We start from the raw sequence: 18,631 nt of genomic DNA, 5'->3' as shown, positions 1-18,631 counted from the left end.
AGGATATCTCAGTGTGGTTTTGATTTGCATTTCCCTGATGAATAGAGATGTTGAGCACTGTTTCATGTACCTTGGGCCATTTGTGTGTCTGCTTTGGAAAAATATCTATTCAGTTCCTCTATTTGTTAATTGATTTGTTTGGGTTTTTTTTTTCTATGAGTTGTACAAGTTCATTATTTCGGATATTAACACTTTATTAGATATATGGTTTGCAAATGTTTTCTCCTATTCCACAGGTTGCCCTTTTCACTTTGTTGATGGTTTCCTTTGTTGTGTAGAAGCTTTTCAGTCTGGTGTGGTCTCACTTGTTTATTTTTTGCTTTTGTTGCTTTTGCTTCTTGTGTCAAGTCCAAAAAATCATTGCCAAGACTGATGTCAAGTAGCCTATCCCCTATGTTTTCCTCTAGGAATTTAACTATTTCAGGTCTTAAACTTAAGTTTTTAATCCATTTTGAGTTGATTTTGTATGTAATCTAAGACAGAGGTCCAGTTTCATTCTTTGGTATGCGGCTGTCCAGTTTTCCAAGCACTATTTATTAAAGAGACTGTCCTTTCCCCATTTTATATTCTTGGCTCTTTTGTCATAAATTAATGAACCATATATACATGGGTTATTGTCTGGACAATCTTTTCTATTCCATTGATCTGTGGGTCGAGTTGTTTGTTTTATTATTGAGTTTTTAAGAGTTCTTTGTATATTTGGGACACCTGGCTAGCTCAGTCAGTGGAACATATGACTCTTAATCTAGGAGTCATGAGTTTTAGCCCCATATTGGGTATAGAGATTAGAGATTACTTAAAAACATATTTTTTTTAAAAAGGGTCTTTTTTGTTGTTGTATATTTTGGATACTTTGGATGCCTTTTTCTTTTTTTAAATATTTTATTTATTTATTCATGAAAGACACCGAGAGAGAGAGGCAGAGACATAGGCAGAAGGAGAAGCAGGCTCCATGCAGGAAGCCCAATGTAGGACTTGATCCCAGGACTCCAGGATCATGCCCTGAGCCAAAGGCAGACACTCAGCTGCTGAGCCACCCAGGTGTCCCAGGATGCCTTTTTTCTTTTTTTTCAAGATTTTATTTATTTATTCATGAGAGACAAACACAGAGAGAGAGAGACAGAGACAGAGAAAGAGAGACAGAGACACAGGCAGAGGGAGAAGCAGGTTCCATGCAGAGAGCCCTATGTGGGACTCTATCCCGGTCTCCAGGATCAGGCCCTGGGCTAAAGGTGGCGCTAAACCGCTGAGCCAACTGAGCTGCCCTCAGGATGCCTCTTTCAGATATCATTTGCAAATATTTTCTCCTAGTATGTGGCTTATCTTCTCACTTTCTTGACAGTGTTTTTCACAGAGCAGAAGTTTTAATTTTATTATTTATTTATTTATTTATTTATTTATTTATTTATTTATTTATTTATTTATTTTAGAGCAGAAGTTTTTAATTCTAGGGAATTCCAGCTTATTAATTCTTTCATTTATAGATCATGTCTTTGGCATTGTAGTTACAAAGTCTTTGTCAAGTGTAGGAGTCATCTAGATTTTCTATGTTCTTTTCTTTTTTCTTTTTTCTTTTAAGATTTTATTTATTTATTCACAAGAGACACACACAGAGAGAGGCAGAGACACAGGCAGAGGGAGAAGCAGGCTCCATGCAGGGAGCCCGACGTGGGACTTGATCCCAGGACTCCAGGATCACACCCTGCGCCAAAGGCAGGCTCTAAACCGCTGAGCCACCCAGGGACCTCCCTCCTATGTTATTTTCTAAGAGTTTTTATTATTTTTTTTTAATTGTTATTTATTTATTTATTTATTTATTTATTTATTTATTTATTTATTTATTTATGATAGTCACACACAGAGAGAGAGAGAGAGGCAGAGACACAGGCAGAGGGAGAAGCAGGCTCCATGCACCGGAAGCCCACCGTGGGATTCGATCCCGCGTCTCCAGGATCGCGCCCTGGGCCAAAGGTAGGCGCCAAACCGCTGTGCCACCCAGGGATCCCTCTAAGAGTTTTTATAGCTTTGCATTTTACATTTAGGTTTGTATCATCCGTTTTGAGTTAATTTTTTGTTAAGGTATAAACTCTGTGTCTAGATTTTCTTTGCATGTGGATATCCAGATATTCCAGCACAATTTGTTCAAAAGACTATGTTTTCTTTGTTTTATTGACTTTGCTCCTTTATCAAAGATCAGTTGACTATATTTGAGTGAGTCTATTTCTGGGCACTCTCTTCTGTTCCATTGATCTATTATTAGTCTGTTCCTTTGCAAATATCTCTCTCTCTCTCTTTTAAGATTTATTTATTTATTTATTTATGAGAGACACAGAGAGAAAGAGGCAAAGACATAGGCAGAGGGAGAAGCAGGCTCCTGACAGGGAGCCTGATGTGGGACTTGATCTCAGATCCTGGGATCAGGCCCTGAGCAGAAAAGGTGGACATTCAACTGTTGAGCCACCCAGGCGTCCCAATACCACACTCTTTTGATTAATGTAGCTTTATAGTAAATCTTCAAGTTGGGTAGTGTCAGTCCTCTGACTTTGCTTTCCTCCTTCAGTATTGTGTTGGCTATTCTGGATCTTTTGTGTCTCCATATAAACTCTAGAATCAGTTTGTCAATATCTACAAAATATCTTGCTCAAATTTTTTTGAGATTGCATTGAATATATAGATCAAGTTGGAAAGAACTGAAATCTTGACAATATTGAATCTTCTTATCCATGAACATGAGTATCTCTCTACTTATTTAATTCTTCTTTGGTATCTTTCATCAGAATTTTATAGTTTTCTTCATATAGATCTTACACATATTTTGTGAGATTTATACTTCAGTATTTTGGGGTTCTAATATAAACGGTATTGTGTTTTTAATTTCAAATTCCATTTGTTCATTGCTGGTATATAGGAAAGTGATTGACTTTTGTATGGGAATCATTTTCTGATACCCTCAATGGTAATATAACCTGATAAATATGAATGTTCCGTGAGATCAGGGAGACAAAATTTAGAAATTGGGTTTGTTTCATAAAATCCAGGCTCTATGATCATAATAATGAACCATATTGTGCAGTGTATCAGGTTGGAAATGAGCAGAGTTGGAAATAAGAGGTATGGGAAAGCACTTTTGCCCAAAGCATTCACTCTTCATCAAGCTTTTTTTTTTTTTTTTTTTTCCCATCAAGCTTCTTATTGCCCAAATTCCACAGCACAGTTGGCATTCCAGTATCCTATGATCTGGAAAGAACTAGTCCTCTTGGGAGAGGTTATAGTTTAAGTCATTCATTGTATCAGGCAGTGAAAAATAGTTTATTGGTCTTTTCCTAAAAGCAGATTATTAACAGGTTTGCAAGAGAAAAGGACAAGAGAGTAGAAGATGGAATTCAAATTTACTGTCTCGCAGATGACTGAGATCTCCCTGGTATTAAGAAGGAAGGGATTTGTATGCAATTTAATAGCAGAAAATAGGGGCACCTGGGTGCCTGTGGTTGAGTGTCTGCCTTCGACTCAAGTCATCCCAGGATCAAGTCCTGCATCAGGCTCTCTGCAGGGAGTCTGCTTCTCCCTCTGCTTATGCCTCTGTCTCTCTCTCTGTGTATCTCATGAATGAATGAATGAATGAATGAATGAATGAATAAAATCTTAAAAAGATAATAGCAGAAAATATCTATCTTTTCTCTTTAAAAGGATTTTATTTTTAAGTAATCTGTACACCCAACATGGGGATCAAACTCATAACCTTCAAGATCAAGAGTCACATGTTCCACTGACTGAGCCAGCCAGGTGCTTTGAAAATACCTTTTTCTGACCCATACTTAATGGGAGTTTTCACCAAATGGATGGAAATATAGTTGCTGAAATGTCTTCATCTACATATAATAGTCACCAGTAAAGTGATTTTAAAGATTTTATTTAATTGTTCATGAGAGACACAGAGAGAGAGAGGCAGAGACATATAGTTGGAGGGAGAAGGTGGCTCCCTGCAGGGAGTCAATGTGGGACTCAATCCCAGGACCCCGGGATCATGCCCTGAGCTGAAGGCAGATGCTCAACCACTGAGTCACTCAGGCATCCTATAATCTTTGGGGGAAAGTTATACTACCTTAACTTTTTTTTTTTTTTAAGAAGGAGGTTTCCATTTTATTTTATTTATTTTATTTTATTTTATTTTATTTTATTTTATTTTATTTTATGAGAGAGAGGCAGAGACACAGGCAGAGGGAGAAGCAGGCTCCACACAGGGAGCCCGACGTGGGACTTGATCCCGGTTCTCCAGGATCATGTCCTGGGCCGAAGACGGCACTAAACCGCTGAGCCACCCGGGCTGCCCACTATCTTAACTTTTTAAATTAATATCCCTCTCTTTCTAATAGGGTAACCATAAGAAATGAATTTTAATGTCTGGAATATCAAAGAAATGCTCAGTATTCCTTCTGGCTCTGGGTAAGTTTTCTGGTTTATACTCTGATACTGAGGATTTTTTTAAAAAAGATTTTACTTATTTATTTGAGAGACAGAACGAGAACAGGGTGAGGGGCAGAGGAAGAAGCAGACTCCCTGGTGAGCAGGGAGCCCCATGTGGGGCTTGATCCCAGGACCCCGGGATCATGACCTGACCCCAAGGCAGATGCTTAACTGAGCCACCCAGGTGCCCCTGATACTGAAGATCCTATATTGATTTTGTATAAAAAGTCTCCCCTTCTTATTAGTTAATTAGTAATAGAGTTATTTCATATAGCTTCTTCCCCTTTTCTTCCCTTCCTTTCACTGCTCTCCCATACTTGTCTTTTTTCTTTTGCTTATTTTCTGATTATAAAACCAATGTCAATTCAGCTATGTGTGTTAATTGAGCAGTGGTTCTGTGTCCAACACTGGGCCTAGAGACTATGAGGCCTGTGAGAATTAGACATGGAGTGATTGATATTGAAACATCAAGGAGCAAAATTAAGACCATGTTCAGATATGTATTTATTCAGTTGTATAGTACAATGGTAGGTACTGTGGAGTTAAGAGCCACTCCAGCTACTGACAAGGCTCACTGAGATATTGCCCCTTCTACTACTCCACTGAAGTATTTACATTTGTGTCTGCCAGCCACGCAGTGGGCCTGCCATTGCTAACGTGGTAGATATGCCCCAGAAGTAGTGTATATTTAAGAGATTTCTAATTGCTTTTGGTATGTTTTATTATTGGATAGTTTATTTCCTTCCTAACACCTTCCTGAAGACAGTTATTTTTTTTTTTTTTTTTAATTTTCTCCCACTCCTTTTTTTTTTTTTTTTTTTTTTTTTTTTTTTTTTATTTATGATAGTCATACAGAGAGAGAGAGAGGCAGAGACATAGGCAGAGGGAGAAGCAGGCTCCATGCACTGGGAGCCCGATGTGGGATTCGATTCCGGGTCTCCAGGATCGCGCCCTGGGCCAAAGGCAGGCGCCAAACCGCTGCGCCACCCAGGGATCCCTGAAGACAGTTATTAATTCAACAAAAACCTAGAGCACTGTACTTTTTATTTCTCAAAAAGAAAAAAAAATGCTTACAGTTGATACAAGTAGGGAAAATGTCTTTGTTAAATTCCAAATCAGAACTTTAAGATATAAATCCTACATAATTTCTATAAGCTCACAGTTTTTTTTTTCCAGCTCAGCTGATTATTCTCTTTGATCTAAGAGGGTAGTCACAGAGAGCTATTAAAGCTATTTTGAGCAACGATTATGCAACCTATATTATATGTGTGCAGCCCATTACTTTAGCTAATCTTAGAAAATGGTTTTGTCAGTGAAATAATTGCTCTTTCCTGTGTTTGAGCTATTAGAAATTTTTAAAATATTTTATTTATTTATTCATGAGTGACACAGGGAGAGAGAGAGGCAGAGACAGGCAGAGGGAGAAGCAAGCTCCATGCAGGGAGCCAGATGTGGGACTCTATCCCAGGGCTCCAGGATCACGCCTTGGGCTGAAGGTGACGCTAAACCCAGGCTGCCCGAACTATTAGAATTTTTGTCTTACATTAATATATGATGGTTCCTTTGGCTTAGAATATGTACGTATATGCTATCTAATTACTTTAGATTTGGCTTATTTATTTATTGGAGAGGAAGGAAAGAGAGACAGAGGGTAAGGGGAGGGGCCTAGGGAGAGGACAAAGAATCAAGAATTTTAAGTGGGCTCCATGCCCAGCACAAAGCCCAATGTGGGACTCAATCTCACAACTCTGAAATTAGACCTGAACCGAAATCAAGAGTTGAATGCTTAACCAACTGAGCTACCTAGGAGCCCCTAGATTTAGCTTTTTTAAAAAGGAATTTGTGATTTGTGTTTGTGTGTTTTAATGAAAAGTATGTTTTTTTTCAGGTTACACAATAGCATTAAGTAACACAAATTGTTATTGAGATGTCTTACAAGTAAAAACTTAAAGATCATATTTTACTTGTCTACCTGCTTATGTGCTGTGTCTGTAAAAGGCTTAGTACACTGTGTTCAAGTGTTACTGTGTCATTATCAATATCACTCTCTTTTATATTAGAAGTTTAAAGGCTGGCATAGAAATCTATGGGAATCTAGAAGTCCACAGCTGGAAGTGCTTAATTAAAGTAAGCAAGAATAAGACACTAACGGTGTGAAAGGGAACACCACTTTGTTTCAAAAACAATTTTTAATGAATCCTTCTGTGCACAAATCTGAGTTGATCATATTCTTCAGTCTGGATAAGACTGATATTAGTCTGCTAGCTGCCATCACAAAGTATCCTAAACTGGATGGCTTCAACAACAGAAATTTATTTTTTCAGTTCTGGAGATTAGAAGTCCTAGAACCATATGTCAGCTAGAAAATTTCTGGTGAGGGCTCCCTTCCTGGCTTGCAGACAATTAATTGTCTTCTCTCTGTGTCTTCACATGGAAGAGAAAGAAAGAGGACGACAAACTCTCCCATCATGAAAGCCTCACCCTCGTGACCTTGTCTAACCCTAATTACCTCCCAAAGGCCCCATTTCTAAATATTATCACATTAGAGATTAGGACTTCAACATAAGAATTTTGGGAGAACACAAACATTGAGTCTGTAACTAAGCTGTCTTGTGTTTTTTGTATTATGACTCCTACTCTCCCTGTAATCCTGCTTCCTTCCTTCCTTGTAGGCACATTCTGGAGAGTTAATGAGAGTTCTAATTTACCTTCTATATACTCAGTTCCATACTTGTTTGGTGTGGTATGATGTAGATTTAAAAGGTTATATAAATGATATGTGATAGAGTTCATTCAATTTTTACTTTTTTTCTGCACTCAAAATGACATTTTGGAGACTTATCATGTGGTTATATGTAAATCTAGTTTATTGCTTCTGACTAATACATCAGTTATATGCATACACCATATTTTATTTTTATCCATTCCCTTAGTGATTAACAGATTCAACTTTCTTTTTTAGAGAGAGAGAGTATGTGTGAAAGAATAGGGTGGGGAGGAAGGGCAGAGGGAGAAGGAGAGAGAATCCCAAGCAGGCTCCACTCCCAGCACAGAGCCCTATGTAGGGCTTGATCCCATGACCCTGAGGTCATGACTTGAGCTGAAATCAAGAGTTGGATGCCCAACCAACTGAGCCACCCAGGTTCCCCCAGATTCAATGTTCTTTTAATCTCTAAAAATTTCAGGAACTTCCCTGAAGGGTGTTATAGCTCACAGTTCTATTTTACAAGGAATAATGGTGTCATTCCTTAATGTTTGAATTTCTATCTGATTATTCTCCAGTAATCAAAATGTCTGGCATTCAGAATTTGTGGTTTTTTTTTTTTTTTTTTATAGATAGTATTGGCAGTGTGCAGGGGACTAGGAAGTCAAAATAAACTAGTACTCTGCCCAGAGTATTTTGAAATGAATATCTGTGAATTATGATTTCATTTGTTCAGAATGTTTGTTCACTTGATATACTTCTCTTTTCTTGCTTAATTTCAGGACCACTAAGTCATCTAGCTGGAATAATAATCAGACTGATCACTCTAGTCTCAGTGATTCTCAGTTCCTCTTTGGATCACAGTTCTGTCCAGAAAGTTCAGAGACTCTGTCAGCACCCTTGGACTTTGGTGTCCACTTGAGACATCCAAAACAGTCACAACCGAATTCTCTGGACGTGAGTCTCATTTCTAGAATTTCTCTGCACATATTTCATAGTCAATATGGAGATAAACTATAAAGAAGAATTATTCTGTTGGATTATATTTTAGAATTTACATCTTTAAGGATTACTCTCCTAAAAAAAAAAGGATTACTCTCCTAAATGGATTTGTACTTGATCGGTGATTCAGTAATCTGACAGATTTGGTAGTCTGAAATAGAAAAAATATATATGTTGCAGAATATTGCCAGTACCTTGGCCCTCAGGGAGAGCCAAATATTGCATGACATTTTCTAAGACATACTATTGTTTGTGAAAATTTCATAAGAAACAAGGGCTTTAGAAAAATAGGAATAAAGTAACATAAATTTTATTTTAAATGAACATTTTTCTAAGAAACTTTAAGTACTTTGTGGATTTTAGTCTACTATGCTACATTATCTCCTTGAAGAAGGACATAAGGATTCTGAGGACTTAGTTAATGAATAAGGGCCAGAACCAATAATAGAGTCTCCTGAGTTCTCAATTTTTTGAGACCAGCCTGTCTTCTTTTGTGTGTCAGAAATATTTTTATATATTTATTTATTATGGTCTAAAACTAGATTTAACTCTGTATACAAACTTACCTGCATCAAATAGAGATTCCGTGGATAAGATTAGGTCAGTGCTTTAAGATAGCAGGGTATGCTCTCAGATAAGTATTTCAATACAAAAATTGGTCCCCAGTGATATGAAGGAGGAAAGGTACTCCCTGAATGTTTCAGAGTAAGTTTTGCTTTAGAATGCAAGCAATAACTCACTGCATGCCAGCATGCCTACTGTCCAGTCCATGTCAAACTTATCAAGAAGTCTAGTTCAACTAGTAATTGAATTAAACTTATTAATATATGAACTTTAACATATCATCTCAGAGGGGCAGCCCGGGTGGCTCAGCAGTTTAGCGCTACCTTCGGCCCAGGGCCTACTCCTGGAGACCCGGGGTCAAGTCCCACGTCTGGCTCCCTGCATGGAGCCTGTTTCTCCCTTGGCCTGTGTCTCTGCCTCTCTCTCTCTCTCTGTGTGTGTCTCTCATGAATAAATAAATAAAATCTTAAAAAAAAAAAAAAAAACATATCCTCTCAGAGACAGTATAAATAATTCTGTTATTGTCTTCAAATCTGTGCAACTGATTTTAAGCCATTTTAGCTGATTTTTTATTTTTATTTTTATTTTTATTTTTATTTTTATTAAGTAGGCTCCACATCTAACGTGGGGCTTGAACTCATGACCCTGAGATTAAGAGTCACGTGCTCTACTGACTGAGTCAGCCAGGTACCCTGATTAGCTGATATTTTAAATATCTTTGGGCTGGTAAGGCAGAAACCTTATTAATAAAAAGAGTTGCTTTAATGTAATTTTTTGATTTATATAAATTAAAAAGGAAATACTACATGCCATGTTGTTTGTTTGTTTGTTTGAAGATTTATTCATTTATTCATGAGACACACAGAGAGAGAAGCAGAGACACAGGCAGAGGGAGAAGCAGGCTCCATGCAGGGAGCCCGATGTGAGACTCGATCCTGAATCCCGGGATCAGGCCCTGAGCTGAAGGCAGACGCTCAGCCGCCGAGCCACTCAGGCATCCCAACCATGTTGTTTTTAATATTATGGTTTGCACTTAAATGTGACTCTACATTGTGTAGAAAATACTGAATGCTATAAATATTTTCATGTATGAAATGCTATGATTTTTTTTCATTTAACAGAGTGAACCTAGTATTTTCACAAAGTACCAGGCAAAACCCCAGCTGTTTGGAGGAGATACACAAGATAGAGGTTTATTTCCTCTTCCTTTGTCAGTTGGAAAATCAAAAGGCCTTTTGGAACAGTTTGAAGAGAAAAAGAAAAGTGCAAAAGACAAATGTGACAGGTATGTAAACCATTCAAGTAGATGAGACATCTCATCTTTTCTCAGGGAAACAGAAAATGGAATATTAACAGTTAAATAATTCTATTTCAGCATGATAACACTCTTGCTGTTATAGCTCGTCTAATAGTTACTCTTTATTTGCTTATTTGTCAGTGTGGCTTGTGGCAAATTTGACTATGACTGCCACAGTTCTGGCCCTCTGAAAAGGAAGCTACGGGACTTCTTAGAGAAATACAATATTCAAGTAATGTTATGTTTATTTTCCCTAAAATTCTGCCCTTTAATTTGTTGTTTTTTCAGATCATCAGAGTTAGGAAATTATATAACAGTTGCTTTAGCATTAAGAATATAGCACATGAATTATTATTTTTTAAAATATGTAATGGTTCCCGAATTTGAGTGTCATTCTTGTGCAGGGGCCATGCTAATCTCTGTGTAGTTCCAATTTTAGTATATGTGCTGCTGAAGTGAACACAGCACATGAGTTCTTTAAAAAGCTGATTCAGGCTATCCAGGCTGATTTCCTCACTTTGAAATGTTGGTGGTTTTTGTTGTTGTTGTTTATTCATTTATTTGAGGGAGAACAAGAGAGCATGCATGAGTAGGCGGGAGGGGCAGAGGGAGAGGGACAAGCAGGCTCCCTGATGAGCAGGGAGCCCCGCGTGGGCTCAATCCCAGCCCCAGTCCCAGGACCCTGAGATCATGACCCTAGCCAAAGGCAGATGCTTAACCAACTGAGCCATGCATGCACCCCAAAATGTTGGGGGTTTTTGTTTTAAAGATTTTATTTATTTATTTATGAGAGATAGAGAGAGGCAGAGACATAGGCAGAGGAAGAAGCAGGCTCCTTGCAAGGAGAGCCCGATGTGGGACTCTATCCCCGGTCCCAGGATCATGCCCTGAGCCGAAGACAGACGCTCAACCGCTGAGCCACCCGGGCATCCCTGTTGGGTTTTTTTTTTAAGATTTTATTTTTAAGTAATCTCTATACCAACGTGAGGCTCCAGCCCCAAACGCTGAGATCAAGAGTCACGTGCTCCACTGACTGAGCCAGCCAGGTGCCCCAAAATGTTGGTAGTTTTTAAGGTATACCCTACATTTTATACATAGTCTTATTTGTTTTATATTTATTCATTTACCTTAGCAAATACATGAGATAAATTAGGGCTCCTCTATTAATTTATAAATAAGTAATTTGAAGTCAATTAGGAAATTAAATTGCTTATTTCTTGGTAGTAAATTATCAGAGAACATCTTTAGGTATCATGGAATTCATAACACTCAAGCAGAGATATACGTTATTATTTCTGTGACAGTGAAGATCTATCACTTAGTGTCACCAGTAGTACTTTCCTGTTGAAAGAGCCAGAATTTCTTTAAGAATTCTTTTTTTTTATTAGATTTTATTTATTTATTTATTTATTTATTTATTTATTTATTTATTTATTTATTTATGAGAGACAGAGAAAGAGGCAGAGACACAGGCAGAGGGAGAAGCAGGCTCCATGCAGGGAGCCTGACGCAGGACTCAAGCTCAGGACCCCAGGATCACGACCTGAGCTGAAGGTGGCACTAAACCGCTGAGCCACCCAGGCATCCCTCTCTCAATATTTTCTTCTTTGTTTCCTTTTGCTATCTCTCCCTATATCATTTCCTTCTCTCTCTTTTTTTTTTTTGTAGTGAAATTAGTTTCTATTAACAGTTATTATTAACTAGATAGCAAAAACTATATAGCACTTATTTTTTTTATAGCACTTAAATAGAACAAATAATTGAGGACTCTGAATAATCTCTCCCCATTAAAAAAATTTTCAAGCTCAAGATATTGACTTATAGGCAAAAAAAAAATCATAATTTTAATACATTCTGGCAAAAATGAAACCCAACATTTTATTTTATATTATCATTTTTAAAGATTTTATTTGTTGGGCAGCCCGGGTGGCTCAGCGGTTTAGCGACGCCTTCAGCCCAGGGTGTGATCCTGGAGACCCGGGATCGAGTCCCACATCTGGCTCCCTGCATGGAGCCTGCTTCTCCCTCTGCCTGTGTCTCTGCCTCTCTCTGTACCTGTCTTTCATGAATAAATAAATAAATAATTTTTTTAAATTTATTTATTTACTTTAGAGAGAGAAAGCATGAACGCAAGCAGGGGAAGGGGCAAAGGGAGAGACAGAGAATCTCAAGCAGACTCCGCTCTAAGTGTGGAACCCAATGTGGGGCTCCATCTCATGACTCTAGAAATCATGACCTGAGCCAAAATTAAGAGTTGGCAGCAGAACTACTGAACCCCAAAACCCAAGATTTTAGATTTTAGGTTTTTTTTTGTTTTGTTTTGTTTTGTTTTTTTTTGTCAATTAGTGCTTGTCAGAAATGTGGTAAGAATGGGATACCTGACTGGTTCAGTTGGTAGAGCTTGAAACTCTTGATTTCAAGGTCATGAGTTCAAGCCTCATGTGGAGCCTACTTTAAAAAAATGTAGGGGGCGCCTAGGTGGCTCAGTTGGTTAAGTGTCTGCCTTTGGCTCAGGTCATAGTCCCAGGGTCCTAGGATCTAGCCCGACTTCAGGCTCCCTGCTCAACAGGGAGTCTGCTTTTCCCTCTGGCCCTCCTCCCACTGATTCTCTCTCTCTCAAATAAATAAAATCCTTTAAAAAGTGTGGGAAGGAATGAGAAATTTTTATTTTTATTTTTTTATTTTTTAATTTTTTTTTTAAAGATTTATTTATTTATTCATTCAGAGAGAGCGTGATAGAGGCAGAGACACAGGCAGAGGGAGAAGCAGGCTCCATGCAGGAAGCCCGATGTGGGACTCGATCCTGAGTCTCCAGGATCACACCCCAGGCTGCAGGCGGCGCTAAACCGCTGCGCCACCGGGGCTGCCCGGAATGAGAAATTTTTAAATGAGAGAGAGAAAGCATATTGCTATAAATTTGGAAGCAAGAAAGTGCTAAGACGTAGTGCAGGGTTCAAACATAAGAGATACTATAAGACATAGATTTGCATATTGTGCTTTGAAAGTATATATTTTCCCAAACTATTTTTTTTTAAGATTTATTTTATTTATTCATGAGAGACACAGAGAGAAGCAGAGACATAGGCAGAGGGAGAAGCAGGCTCCCTGCAGGGAGCCTGATGTGGGACTCTATCCAGAAACTCTGGGATCATGACCTGAGCCGAAAGGCAGATGCTCAACCACTGAGCTTTCAGGTGTCCCTTTCCCAAACTTATAAGGAGTGTGTATGAGGGATAGAAATCTGAAAAGAAGCCTAATCAGTTAGTTCATATTGCATTTGTTATGACTCTTTTGGTAGTAAATAGAAACCTCAAAGTAGCTTTGACAAAACAGAATATATTAGCTCATTTAACCAACCTGGGAAGGACAGAGAATAAAATGAAATCAGTATCTTTTTCTGTGCTTCTCTCTCCATCTATAGTATTCTTTCCTATTAGAGACCAGCTTCCTACCAACACAGAGAGTCTCTTTTCCCTTACTTTGAATTTGAAAAATTCCAGTGGAAGGATATGGTAGGTTTGCTTAGGTCATAGGGATGAAAGGAGGTAGGTGTAATTGGAAGTCCTCACCAGAACCACTTTTTATTTTTTTAAGATTTTATGTATTTATTCATGAGAGACACAGAAAGAGAGGCAGAGACACAGGCAGAGGGAGGAGAGGCAGGCTCCATGCAAGAAGCCCCATGTGGGATTCGATCCCAGGAATTCAGGATGACGCCCTGAGCCAAAGGCAGACGCTCAACCACTGAGCCACCCAGGTGTCTCCGAACCACTTTTTGGTATAAGAAAGAAGCAGTTCCCCACTAGAGGAGGATTCTGGGTACACCAAACAATGCATGTCCATTACTCAGATTATTGGGGGGTTTTGTCCGTAATATTTTATTTTATTTTTTAAATTTTTATTTATTTATGATAGTCACACAGAGAGAGAGAGAGGCAGAGACACAGGCAGAGGGAGAAGCAGGCTCCATGCAGGAAGCCTGATGTGGGACTCAATCCCGGGTCTCCAGGATCACACCCCGGGCTGCAGGCGGCGCTAAACCGCTGCGCCACCGGGGCTGCCCACCATAGTGAAATTTATTTATACATTCACTAAACACTGTGCTAGGCCCAGTACTATAAATTTATCTTTGTAGTTCTCAGTCTGGTTAGGAAAACAGACATTTGATGGATAAATTATACAACTAGACTGGAGTTATTGATTGTAAATAATAGAAATAAGTTCATTTAAATGGAAAAGGAATTTATTAAAAAGATTCTTTTTTAAAGATTTTTATTTATTTATTTATTCATGAGAGACACAGAGAGAGAGGCAGAGACACAGGCAGAGGGAGAAGCAGGCTCTGTGCAGGGAGCCCGACATGGGACTCGATCCCAGGACTCCAGGATCACGCCTTGAGCCGAAGGCGGCACTAAACCCCTGAGCCACCCGGGATGCCCATTAAAAAGATTCTTGAATGAGTTCTGGTTCTGGGTATGAAAGAGTAAGCATACTCTATCCTATCTTTCCCACTGAATGCAATTTAAAAGCCCTGGACAGGGCAGCCCGGATGGCTCAGCGGTTTAGTGCTGCCTTCGGCCCAAAGCGGAATTCTGGAGTCCTGGGATCGAGTCCCACATCAGGCTCCCTGCACAGAGCCTGCTTCTCTCTCTGCCTGCGTCTCTGCCCCCTCCCCCTGTGTCTATCATAAATAAATAAATCTTTAAAAAAAAAAAAAAAAAAGCCCTGGACACAGTGCATGTGTCATTTGAAGACTCTGAAAAAAGTAAATGGTAGCAATTGGGGAAGGAAACCTGAATTCAAAGTATGAAAGTTCTGGCTTAGAGTTTCCTGTGTTTTGTTTATTTCTAAGCAAAATTTAAGGTGATTGCTCTGCAACAATCACTGTTAAGAGAATGAAAAGATAAGCTACAGGGGTGCCTGAGTGGCTCAGTTGGTTAAGAGTCTGCCTTTAATTCAGGAGCTCAGGTCATGATCTCAGGGTCCTGGGATCTAGCCTCACATTGGGCTCCCTCCCTGCTCAGTAGGGAGTCTGCTTTTCCTTTCTCCTTAGCCCTGCCTCCTGCTCATGCTTTTTCAATCTCTTTCTCAAATTAAAAAAAAAAAAAAAATCTTAAAAAAAAAAGCTACAAAAAGGGAAAAATACTTGTAAACAACATTTTCAGCAAAGGACTTATATTCAGAATATAAAAAGAATTCTTAAAACTTAGTAAGTAATAAGCAACTCAATAAAAAAATGGTAAAAGATTTTAACAGATACTTCAAAAACAACATATGGATAACAACATATGGATAACCAGCAGGTACCTGGCCTGCTCAGTTGGAAGAGGATGTGACTCTTGATCTCAGGGTTGTGAGTCCAAGCCCCCCTTTGGATATAGAGATTACTTAAAAAAATAAACTTAAAAAATATATATGGATAACAAATGAGTACATGAAAATGCTCAATACAAAAATGCTCCTAATGATGCTCAACATCATTAGCCATTTTGGAAATACAAGTTGAAATCACAATGACATATTACTACATATCTATTAGCATGGCTAAACTTAAAATAAATAAAAGCTGACAATACCAAGTGCTGAGCAAGGATGTAGGGCAACTAGAGTTTGACAGTTTCTTGTAAGTAAACATAATTTATTATATGCCTCTGTAATTCTGCTCCTAGGCATTTACCCTGAATCAAGACTTATGTCTACACAGAAGCCTGTACAGTACTGTTTATAGCAGCTTTGTTCATAATTACCAAAAACTAGATACAACTTGAATATCCTTAAATAAATGAATGGATTAACAAACAATGTATGTCCATAAAACAGAACACTACTCAGCAATAAAAAAAAAAAAATAATGAACTACTGATATACAATTACATGGGTGAATCTCAAAGACACTATGTTGAGTGAAAAATATCAGTTCAAAAGTTATATACTATATGACTCCATTTACATGGCATTCTGAGAAAGGCAAAACTATGGAGATGGCAAATATGTCACTGATTACCAGAGGTTAAGGAATGTAGGCTGGACTTCACTACAAAGGGACATCATGAAGGTGTTTTTTGTTTTTGTTTTTGTTTTGTTTGTTTGTTTGTTTTTATCTATGATAGTCACACACACAGAGAGAGAGAGAGGCAGAGACATAGGCAGAGGGAGAAGCAGGCTCCATGCACCGGGAGCCCGACGTGGGATTCGATCCCAGGTCTCCAGGATCGCGCCCTGGGCCAAAGGCAGGCGCCAAACCGCTGCGCCACCCAGGGATCCCCATGAAGGTGTTCTTTGGATACTACCCTTCTGATTGTAGTAATGGTTACATGAACCCTAAGTTTGTGTTAAAATTCAGAAATGTGTACATACACATGTACACAGTTAATTTCCTGTGTTAACTGAAAACATTTTTAAAGATTTTATTTGACAGTGTGAGAGCATAAGCAGCGGGAGCAGCAGAGGGAGAGGGAGAAGCAGGCTCCCTGCTGAGCAGGGGGTCTGATGCAAGGCTTAATCCCAGGATCCTGGGATCATGACCTGAGCTGAAGGCAGATGCTTAATTGACTGAGCCACCCAGGTGCCCCCTAACTTAAATTTTTTTAATCTTGGGGTGCCTGGGTGGCTCAGTCAGTTAGGTGTCTGCCTTTGACTTGGGTCATGATCCTGGGGTCCTGGGATAGAGCCCTGAGACAGGCTCCCTGCTCAGTGGGGAGCTTGCTTCTTTTCTTCTCTCCTTCCTGCTTGTGCTCTCCTATCTCTCTCTCTCTCTCTCTCAAATAAATAACTAGAATCTTTAAAAAGTTTTTTTAATGTTAAAAAGTTATTAAAAGATATTGAATAGGTGATGAGTATCAACTACAATTTGAAAAGAAAAAAATAAAATAAAAAAAAGATATTGGGTAGCTCATTTTATTAGGTAGGATTATGTTCAACTGCATATAACATATATACACTCATACATATAAGAAAAGCTTTAAAAAGATAGATGTTTTTCTTTAATGCAAAAATAATCCCAAAGTATGTGGTCTGGGACTAGAATGGTAGGTTCATGGTTCTGAAGGATGTGGTTCCTTCCAGCACTCTAGTCTCCCATCCCTAAAGTGTGACCCCTGTCCTCACAGTGCTTGGTGGCTGCTGGAGTTCTAGCTGTTGTTAGAGTTCCAGACACATGATGGATGAAGGAAAGAACAAAGGGTATCTTCCTTTCCCTTTAGGATTCTTCTTGGAAGTTGCATGCAACATTCCTTATACCTCACATTGGCTAGAATTTACTCACATGGTTGTACCTAACTTCAGGGGAATCTGGGAATGTCATCTATCTGGGTGGCAAGTGTATCCAGGGAGGAGAAAATCAGGATTCTGATTTCCAAGGAAGAAAATGATGCCTCTTTAAGTTTTTGCAACAGTCCTACAATTGCCAAGTACTACCCATTGTGAAGAATTCTCCAAACAAACCACAAAATTAGTCTAGTACAGATTCTCCTGCCTGCTACCCACTGCCCAGAGTGTAATAGACCTCTCCACACTGTAACCAGTGTAGGCCTGGATACTTTTACTATTCTCCTGGAGCTCTATCTTCCTTGTACTGGAGCAACAGCCACTAGAGAGAGAACTCACAGTCTTTTCCTCCTGACTCTTGGTCTGGCAAGTTATGTGTGAGGGAAGAGCCCAGGGTTCAGGAGAAGCTAAGAAGTAAGTAATAAGCAACTCACAATCAACCTGGCACAATCAACCTCTAGAAGAAGGAGGCTCTGCTTCCCTCCAAGATCCCAAACCTGAAGAACTAAAACAGAAAAGAGGATCAGATGCAAACCAGCCTAAAATAAAGACTCTGGACTTTCCACTCTTAAGTACAAAGTTACAAATGGTATTGTTGAGGTTGCATCCAAATGCTTTGGAAGCCCTGAGGACAGGCTCCCAGCTCTGACTGTGGGCATCAGGAAAGACTCCATCTAAAGGGGCACATCTAAACTGAGTGGGAGTTTTGGGCAAAGATCCTCCAGTCGGCCTCTTGAATCAGTTTACTCTGTGAACCACCATTAGCAATGTTTTATATAATGCTGCTCTATTTTTAAGTATTTTTTTTTAATGTTTCCTATGGACTATTTTTCAATCTGTTTTTTATTTTTATTTTTTTTTAAGATTTTATTTTTTTTGAAAGACAGCATGAGCGGGGGAGGGGTAAAGGGAGAGGGAGAAGCAGAATTCCCACTGAGCAGGGAGCTTACTGCTGGCTGGATCCCATCAACCCAGGATGATGACCTGAGCTGAAGGCAGATGCTTAATCGATTGAGCCATCCAGGTGCTCTTCAATCTGCTTTTTATTTTTATTTTTTAAAGATTTTTATTTGTTTATTCATGAGAGACACAGAGAGAGAGGGAGGCAGAGACACAGGCAGAGAGGAAGCAAGCTCCACACAGGGAGCCCGATGCGGGAGTTGATCCCAGGTCTCCAGGATCATGCCCTGGGCTGAAGGCTGCGCTAAACTGCTGAGCCACCTGGGCTGCCCTAAATTGATTTTCAATCTTTAAATCCTCATCTAGATAGCCTAGAAAAATTATATACAGTATGATTACATTTTCCTAAATGTTAAAAATTACCTTTTTTCTTT

General features: G+C 39.0%; 1 protein-coding gene and 1 non-coding gene across 14 annotated transcripts in view; one reads left to right on the top strand and one right to left on the bottom strand.

Annotated features, from left to right (window-relative positions):
• IHO1 (interactor of HORMAD1 1) overlaps positions 1 to 18,631 on the top strand; it is a 42,204-nt gene that overhangs the window by 8,567 nt on the left and 15,006 nt on the right. For 8 of the 13 annotated variants that reach the window (XM_035703188.2, XM_025455831.3, XM_025455828.3 and 5 more), the window contains 3 exons: positions 4,374 to 4,443; positions 7,951 to 8,125; positions 9,856 to 10,019. In XM_035703188.2, coding sequence (XP_035559081.1) covers positions 4,388 to 4,443; positions 7,951 to 8,125; positions 9,856 to 10,019 — 395 coding nt within the window. In that variant the 5' untranslated portion in view covers positions 4,374 to 4,387. Of the gene's footprint in view, positions 1 to 1,851; positions 1,972 to 4,373; positions 4,444 to 7,950; positions 8,126 to 9,855; positions 10,020 to 18,631 lie in introns of all 13 variants that reach the window. The other 5 variants (XM_049097961.1, XM_049097955.1, XM_049097959.1 and 2 more) reach the window with 1 other exon arrangement.
• Positions 10,391 to 10,494, bottom strand: LOC112666119 (U6 spliceosomal RNA). The gene has a single exon (XR_003140748.1). It is a non-coding gene; the product is annotated as a U6 spliceosomal RNA (small nuclear RNA).

The sequence above is a fragment of the Canis lupus genome, chromosome 20 (assembly GCF_003254725.2).
Source record: "Canis lupus dingo isolate Sandy chromosome 20, ASM325472v2, whole genome shotgun sequence".
NCBI classification, from domain to species: Eukaryota; Metazoa; Chordata; class Mammalia; order Carnivora; family Canidae; genus Canis; species Canis lupus.
This window is presented reverse-complemented; position numbering and strand designations above follow the sequence as displayed.